General features: G+C 38.7%; 2 protein-coding genes across 2 annotated transcripts; both read right to left on the bottom strand.

Moving 5' to 3' along the window:
• Positions 1-1,043: 1,043 nt before the first annotated feature.
• Positions 1,044-4,083, bottom strand: LOC133729402 (uncharacterized). The gene is made up of 7 exons (XM_062156920.1): positions 3,934-4,083; positions 3,122-3,489; positions 2,689-2,916; positions 2,249-2,603; positions 2,036-2,163; positions 1,786-1,921; positions 1,044-1,580 (listed from the first exon to the last, which is right to left on the bottom strand). Exons 2-7 carry the CDS (start codon positions 3,463-3,465, stop codon positions 1,341-1,343), a joined length of 1,431 nt encoding a protein of 476 aa, XP_062012904.1. The 5' UTR covers positions 3,466-3,489; positions 3,934-4,083; the 3' UTR covers positions 1,044-1,340.
• Positions 4,084-4,236: 153 nt separating this feature from the next.
• Positions 4,237-7,297, bottom strand: LOC133729403 (ER lumen protein-retaining receptor A). Its single transcript, XM_062156921.1, has 6 exons — positions 7,086-7,297; positions 6,733-6,998; positions 5,869-5,984; positions 4,792-4,865; positions 4,619-4,682; positions 4,237-4,535 (listed from the first exon to the last, which is right to left on the bottom strand). Exons 1-6 carry the CDS (start codon positions 7,174-7,176, stop codon positions 4,499-4,501), a joined length of 648 nt encoding a protein of 215 aa, XP_062012905.1. The 5' UTR covers positions 7,177-7,297; the 3' UTR covers positions 4,237-4,498.
• Between the last annotated feature and the right edge of the window lie 1,735 nt (positions 7,298-9,032).

Here is a 9,032-nt window from a genome sequence, read left to right as displayed (position 1 = left end):
TTATTTTTATTCAAAATAAATTTCTTAATTCCCGAACGTACCAAATTCGTAATAAATAGCTTTAACATCCGAAAGATTTCACAGAAATTACCACAGATTGGTCATGATGCATACTTCTCGAGTCAATAAATTGAAGAGCCACTTCAATAGAATTTTTTTTTTTTTAATCTCAAATGTCGTTACTACTTATCGAGAAATAAAATTAATCTCATCTTAATTCCTTAATTTTTTCATGTTCTTTTTGGTCATTGACTAAACTCACAACACTTTTATACCAAAGTTCACCAAACACTTAAACACTACTTTTGTACTCACAACACTATTAAAAGCAGAGTTCACTAAACACTCAGCTACTTGATTTTACAGCTGATTATACTCACAGCACAACTAAAATTGCTTTTAAATTAATCACTTCAGAGCCAAACTAGGCGTTAAACAACCCACTTATTTTCTCATGTTCTCATGCTCGTTTGTCTATGTAAGCTTATTCATTTTTTTTTTTTGAAAAGATGTAAGCTTATTCATAAATAGCTTTGAATGTTTTCTACCACGGAGGTCTAACATGTTGTCATAAACTCCATACTTTAGTTTTTCTCATTAGTGAATATCTGAAATGGTATGAGAAACTCCTCTGCAGGATGTCGAAACTTTGGGTTTGACCGCAAAAATGGTATGAGAACTTAACACACATGGTTGTTAGTGAGTAACCAACTCATCTCAAAAACTTGAACTAGGAAACCATGCCATATGCTAAAGAAACAAGCTTGATTGAGAAAATGGGCATGCTCCTAACATTACTTTAGTTGAGCATAACTTCGTGAGAAACACGAGTGATTAACAAGCATCACCATCAGCAAAAGTTATAGCCTGAGGAACTCAATCATATACTTTCCAAATCTTTTGCCTGATAGAGGGTCGAATTTTGAAACTAATGTACAAAGAACAAAGCCAAAAGTTGCTTAAAGTTGCAAAACAATGGAATCCATATATCCAAAAGTATGAAGTTTGTCCAGTACAGGGGAAGCAACATGATAGCGGGGAAAGTAAAACAAATCAGATGGTGTATTACCAATGACTAAATAATTATAAAGTGGATTGTACGAATACTCTCGACTTAAAGAAGATGAAAGACTCAGATAGTAAAAGGGAAAAATTTGGAGGTTAAACTAGAACCACCCTAGTAGAAATTAAAGAATCATAGATGTTAAATGATTAACAGGTTCCTTCTAAGTTACAAACTACAAATTTGATCTCGATTCTATCCCTATGGCATTATATATCTGAGGCAGTACTATTAGACGTATCAGTCACTGAAACTATTTCCTTGTGTGCTTTAGGGCTTAAAGGCCGAAAAGGCCGAGTTCACTGCCACGCTCTTTTTCATATGTCTCAAAGTACTGATATATGATTGTAACCGCAAGCAAAATCCCAGTTCCTGAGCCAATTGCTCCCATGAAATCCGCTAAAACAGTCAGGGCACCAATGCACATTCCTCCAAATGCAGCTGCAGTTGGTATATAGCGATTAAGTTCCTTCTCCAAGTTTGATTCTCTGTGTCCAGGCATCACCATGTTTTGGTCCTACACAGTGCAGCAATATAGATGTCAAATTCTAATAAAGACATGTAAAGATTCTCTTCTTTGCTGATAACCAAATTATACTCTCGGGTAGTTATGTGTATAAATGAAGCTTCCTCTGTTCCCCTAAAACTGTAGTACTGATGTGTCACAAATGTTAATATAGAATTATGTGGGTGAATCCAGTGGTACTGGGAAGAAAAAATACCTTGAGCTGCTTAGCTACATCTCGGGCGGAAGAACCAGAAACTTGAATCCAAGTTTTTGACAATAATGCACAGGCTGCAAGCATAAACACTAGGTACAATAGAGCATGGAATGGATCGGCTGCCATATTTGCCAAGCTGCAATTAAAACCAAATCAGTGTTAGGTGTTAACAGTACATGCTTTTGCTCACTCAAGTATTAAGAAATAGCAAAGGAATGACTAAGGGTAAAGCAATTCAATGTTGGATCACCTTGCTGGTGGAGTGACATAGTAAGCAAGACCACCAACTGGAATAAACTGGCCACTAGAATGTCCAGACTCCTTCCACTTCCCCAACAAGTTCACCACGAAATTCCCACCGTAACTCTTGTAAAGCAACTATACCGAGAAAATAACTGTCATGTCATTGAAAATAGATGCAGCTTATTTAAGAGACTTCAATTTTTATTGCATATCAACTTACCTGGGAGATAAAGGAAACATTGAAGACAAGAGCAGATTGAAGAATGATTGGCATGTTGGAGGTGTAGAAAAGCTTAATAGGATACGATCCCTGTTGTCCACGGTTACCCTTTGATCTCACTGGTAAAACCACACGAAAGCCTTGGAAATAGATGACAATAAGACAGATCAAAACTGTAGCCAGCAAATTTGTAACATTAGGTAGGTCCTGCCGATAGAAAGCCTCTCGAAGAGCTCGTATTTTGTCTGTCCTTGTTATCAGGAGATGGACCAAAGCAATAAGGGCACCTTCAAATTGAGCTCCACGGCCATTGTTTATAGTTGTGGGACTAAAAGCCTTCCAAATGATGTTTTCACTGCATATTCAACCATAAACGAAGTAAGGAAACACCATAGAACATATAATATACCAATGTAATGTGTATTTGGAATCGAGCATACCAGATGTTCGTAGCTATGAGAAGGGAGATCCCCGATCCAAGACCATATCCCTTCTGAAGAAGTTCATCTAGGCACATCACAATAATTGCAGCAAAGCAAAGTTGAGTTATGATAAGAATGGCATTCCCAACGCCGAGCTGACCAACAGGACCATACATTCCTGATAGGACATAGGCAACAGCTTGACCAACAGCAATGAGGATTCCGAGCAACTTTTGTGCCCCATTTCTGCAATTAGAAGCCAATAAAAAGCAGAACATTAGAATGCTAAGCAAGCGGCAAATTGAAAATTTTCAGAAGTTATTACAAGAATAAGAATTGAAAAATAAACATTAGTATGCACAGATATAGCTAAAGCAAAGTTCTTCACAACTTGAAACAACTAAGGCGGTGAAAACTTTTTGAAGTAAACAATTAGAGTAAGAAAACTCACAATAGTGCACGATCCTCACTGACATTGTTGTCCACTTTAATCATCTTTGAACCAGCCAAGAGTTGCATCACCATTCCAGATGTCACAATTGGGCTAATACCAAGCTCCATTACAGTCCCGCGGCTAGATGCGATTATAACACGAATCCAGTAAAACGGATCAGCACCAGTTGTCGAGTGTATTCCATACAGTGGAAGCTGACTGCACACCAGAAAGATGCCTAGGGCAAACAAGGTATATATCAACTTCTCAGACAAGCGGACCTTTCTGTTAGCACTTTCAACCTCCGGTAGAAACGGAAGAAACGGTCTGACCAAATGCAGCACTTTAAATTCTCCTGACATTGCTAGTATCTAAACCAGGCCAACCTGCATTGAATTCATTAGCACATCCTCATATGTTCATATACCGAAAATTCTTCAAACAAAAGATTTAGGCTAATCATGCAGTTTCTGAAAAAGGCTTTAACTCATTGAGATGAATCGATTGCTAGCTAGCATCTATTCGAAATAAGTTATAGCATACACTGACATGGGATAGGAATCAAACCCAATTGCAAACTAGTGTTGTTCAGTACACTACTAAGCACTAAGCAATAAACATATCTAATTATCTATGCAAGAAAAAGAAAAGGGTTTTAGGTGCATTAAAACAGAGGAAGGATATGCTTAGGCTCAGTAATAGTTGAGATTCTAGGGTTTCAATCAGATTTCTTGGTTTTCAAGCAATCAATTGCAACAACTATATATAGCAAATCTAAACAAAATCTACAGCAACTATATCATGCTAAACAGAAGAGCAGGGTGTTTTACCAGAGATATCAAAGATTTCAAGACGTTGAATTGGTTTACAGAGATATCGTCTTTGAAGTATAAAGCAAGCGGCCGGTAGAACAGAAAACGGTAAGAGCCCCTGGACTTTTTATATGTTTCTTAGCACAATAGCCGGCCAATTAAGATTTGCCACGTGTGAGTCTAATTTTTTCTTTTTTCTTGAGGATTTTGGATTTTACTTGAAATCGGATATCTTATTGAATTCCCATCGGATTTTATTTCCTTATTGGATTAGGCATCATGAGATAGCATTAACTACTTTTCTCTTTGTACAGCTTTCCCTGAAGACAGTAAACATAACTCGTCAGCAATTTCATTATCTTTTACAAGGTCACAAAACTAGTAGGTCAGATTGTGTATGAGAAGGGTAAAACTCCACCCAAAATTGACTAACTAGTAACCCCCATGTTTGGATTCGGGGTTGTATCCTAATTCAAAACTACACGGTCTGTATATGCTTCCTTCGAAGAATCAACTCGCAACTTGGTTTACCAACCATGGAGTAGAAAACCATAACAATGATTCAGATTTAGACCTCCTTTGCTTAAGCTGGCAGGTTAAGCTTTGCATTGTTTTTCCAACTGCAAAACAAACATCATTTAACTGTTAAAAATCTACCAAGATACTAAAGGATCATTGGAAAGAAGGTACCAGGATTTGCTACCTGAGAAAGTAGTAGTAGAAAAAATCTGCATACAAAGCTGTCTGAACCAGACCAGATATGCAAGCTGCAAAATCATACAAGAGAAAAGGAGTCAGCCAAACTCTACAAAAAGCAGTAATGGAACTTAAAAAAGAAGGATAACATATTTCTTCAGCGCTTCTCATATAACTTACCTATCCATCGACTGAATTTTGCTTCTGTAAAGTAGCGGTAGATCCAGTTGAGTATGTACAATGCACGATAGGCCCTGCAATTTGAAACACAAGTATCCCGAGATGCATTACATTTGCACACACTGACACCAGAACCTCTAAATCTACCATTAGCAGACATTTTATGTGACTAAACTGCTGCATTTGCAAGGTTTTCTTGATTTCAATATTTTCAGCATCTATGCAAGGAAGAAAGAACCAAAACATTCCTTAAGGAACTCACACATCTAAAAGTAACCATATTACCAACTCAGAGACCAACGCTACAACTAAAAGTAAATGTTATGTTCTGAACACCCATTACATATCAGACTATATGAGTAAGGTTTTCAGACATTGATCTGCACAGGAACAAGCTACCACTATAATAAGTTTGGAGTTTTCAATTTCAAATGCAGGGCTAGCCTGTAGTCCTCATCAGAGGAGAAAGACATGTTAAGTACGCCACCCAGCCATAAGTGCATCCACGCTGCTGGGTAGTCCAGATTCCATAAAAACAGTAGGCTTTCCGAAGCAAACAAAGAAATATCATCCGTTCTTATATCAAAGGTCCTTAACAAAACTTTCCAAAAGAAATATTCATATGCATAGTTCTCAGACTCCATCAGAAACTAGGCATACATCCACAGCAGACATTTCTAAGCTGTCCATCTAGGTTTACGACTAAATATTAAAAAGTTATATGGTGGGGCAAGATTCCTTAAGGCACTAGGCAGTTGCTCATTGAATGAAAACCTACTGAAGATGTTGAGATACGATGAAGTTGACTGTTACAACTTACAACTAAGTATTTCAAATAATGACTTCTCAATTATGATTGCAAAGCAAAATGAGATCGGAAATTGGCCCATTTGTAATTCCATAGCATGTGACAATAGAAACAGGGGATATATCTGGTAAATTGGGCAGTGAATAATGATAGTAAAGAAAGCAAAATTTTAAGAGAAAACTATATTCACTTGAACTTCAAAGAATAGACACCAATGAGTTATTCAATTTTATAGCACATGACAATGAGGAATAGGCGTATATACTTACCCCAGAAAGAAAACATACTGCCCTGTCAAATTGTCCACATTTCCACTTCGTTGTAGCAAAACTAATTGCGGAATAATTGCAACTGCCTCCAAGTATATTGAAAATGCCCAGAAGACCTGAAAATAGTTTTACTTCAGCATTAGAAGTACACTATGCTGCAGGTGCACCATTATGGCTTAGGGAAGTTGGTGCAGGGACATAAATTAAAATCTTACAACATATATTCAGGACCAAGAATCAAACTTCCAAACATTAAATTCTTGCCAGAAAATACTTACTGATACTATAACTACACAAAAATAAAATAAGAAGTCTCAGTCAAGTATGTAACTAGTCAAACTGTCCAGATAAGAAATGGATCCAAAGCATGACTTTTTAATATAGCGTATAAACACCCCAGAAATGTCAGAACCAAGATGCAACAGACAAGCATCATTATGCTAGATCTAAATAACAGTGACAAATGAAGACCAGAGCAAACAGTTGATACGAATTACAACACCCATAAAAAACTTAAATTTAACTAGAAATTAGATAACTATTGTTCTATACATCAATTATTAAAATTAAGAACACGATTAGCACAAACACAGAGGGCCACAGTCCAGCTCGAAGTTTACTTTTCGATAGATGTAAGCGATAACCTAAATTGATTTGCTTAAAGGTTAACGGTAACTGAATATAACAATGATTGAAGGCATAAACTAGCAAAGCTACACACGCACAACAAGACAACAATATGGTGATATGCCAAGCAGAAATCTTTTTATATAAACCAATCGAGCAATCGTAAATCTGAAAACGACTATATATATATATATATATATAAAATAAAACTCGGATTAAGTTTAAACAATTCGTTACCTCCTGAAATGTGAACTTCTCATGAACAAGCAGAGCAAACACAAAGCAAGCTCCAACGAGATAGTAATGGCGGAACGTATCCAGCGCCTTATCGTAGGACCGCTTCACGACTCTGTGCCGCCGCATACACCACACAATCGCCACCGAGCTCAGAATGAACACCACCTTCATCACGGAGTTGTAGACCGAAATGAAATCCGTGAACAGATCCAAGTACCGCGCCAGAAACACCACCGCGTAGAGCTCCTGAGTCTTGAGCGAGATCCCTGACCACAGAAACGTGACCCGATCGGACTCGGAACAAAAATGTGAGTGTAGAAAGAATTTGGGGGAAAAGTGAAGCGGAAGGTTACCTGAGCAGGATTTGGTGGCGTAGATTTTGAGGAGGAGGACGAGGATGCTGATGAAGTGGGTGATATCGCCGGCGAGCCTGAAGGCGTTCATGGTTGGAAAGATCGGAGATTTTGGGTGCCCTAGATTGAAGCAGAGAGAAGAGGAAAATTGACTAGGTGTGGAAAGAGTGTAAGAGAAGAGAAGAATGAAGGGGGTGACGTGGCAGTCGGAAACGGCCTTCTACCGCCTCCACGGTGCTTACATAAGGCACGGGATTGGTCCGCGTTTCTTGGCGCATTTTGGCGCGTTGGATTTGTTGGAGGGTTGGATTTCATTGGTGATGTGGCTGAACTAATTTTACCTCGAGTACTATATAGTATATATCTTACCCAAAAGAAAGAAAAGAGGAACAGTTTTACCGTTTTAATCTTAGGTACATATATATATATATATATTTATTTTTTTGGTACATAAATATTTTATTTGGGATTTTGTCCATTTATCCTAATTTTAGAGATTTTTTTCTCACTTATCCCATTAAGTTTTTTTAATTCCCTCTTACCCATAAAAACTCTAATAAGGTATTCCATAATACCCAATTAAGTTTTTTTTTTTATAATTATTTTTTAGACTATTTTACTCTTATCTCTTTCTAATATAGAGAGAGAGAGAGAGAAAATAGAAAAGAGATAAGCCATAGGAGACTTCGCGGGAATCCCATCACCGGTCATCGGCCTCAAACCACCGGACTTCTCTGAAAACCTCGCATGAGGTCCCTAAAGAGGTCGTCGAAGATCTCATAGGTTGCCAGAAAGGTTCATTGTCCCCCAATAAACCTCTATTGCCCCCCCCCCCAATAGACCTTTATTGGGGGGAACCTCTATTGCCCCCCCCCCCCAATAGACCTTTATTGGGGGGCAATAGAGGTTTATGAAACCTTGTCGGAAGTCCTCAAAGAGGTTGTCGGAGATCTCATATAGGGCTGTAGAGGTTTATTGCCCCCCTCCCAATAGACTTTTCGGTCGCCGGAATGAGAACTAATCTCCCTAAAATTAGACAAATAAAAGTTTGATTAAGGAAAAAAACGAGGAGATACATTAATTTAAAACATTTATTGCCCCCCAATAAAACTTTTTTTCTTTCTTTTTTCCCATTTTACCCAAAAAAAAATGATTTGGGCACCCAAAACATGCTTTGGGCACAAAATCGGAGCAAATCCCTAACTGCTGCACACCGTCTTCCTCCATGGCCAAAACCCAAGGCTCCGAAATCGCAAACAAAACCTCCACGTTACCTGACATAGTGTACTGCGGCTCGATCACGGCCATACAAAGCGGTGGGTCCTCGATCCCCGGGTCAGCGAGCTGGACCGGGTTCGGGTTCTGGAAATCCAATATGCAAAACAGTTGATTGACATACTAGACGCGGCCAGAGTTCAAAGCATCGGCGAGGACTCCTTTGGACTCGGAAAGTTTGAGATCAACGCCCACTTCTGATTCCTCACCAAATCCAAAGACTTCCTCTCGAAGCAGCCCCACAGCGTCCTCCGCCTCGACCACGCCGACAAGCTCCACTGCAAGCTTGGCTTCCCACGCAGCCGCAAGGTCTAAGTCTCTCCAGCGCCACCCCTTGATCTTCAAAACGTACCGGCACGAATGGTTGGGCTAGCTTCGAATCTGAGCCAGAACGACATGTGCATGGACTCGTCGGAGGAGGATGCTACTGGATTCTGATGACATGAGGAATTGTTTCTATGTGTGTGTGTGTGTGTGTGAGAGAGAGAGAGAGAGAAAGAGAGAGGCATAAAATGTAGTTGTTTAATTAGACTGAGGGTATATTTGTCATTGTACTCTAAATTGGGTTAGTGAAAATAAAAATATGTTGCTGGGGTAAGTGAGATAATTTTGGCCAATTTTGATGCTTTGTGTAAATGACCCCTTTTTTTTTTTTTTTTTTTGAAACCTAGG

Source organism: Rosa rugosa, chromosome 2 (genome assembly GCF_958449725.1).
Source record: "Rosa rugosa chromosome 2, drRosRugo1.1, whole genome shotgun sequence".
Taxonomy (NCBI): Eukaryota; Viridiplantae; Streptophyta; class Magnoliopsida; order Rosales; family Rosaceae; genus Rosa; species Rosa rugosa.
The sequence above is the reverse complement of the archived record's forward strand: the minus strand, read 5'-3'. Positions and strand labels throughout refer to the sequence as shown.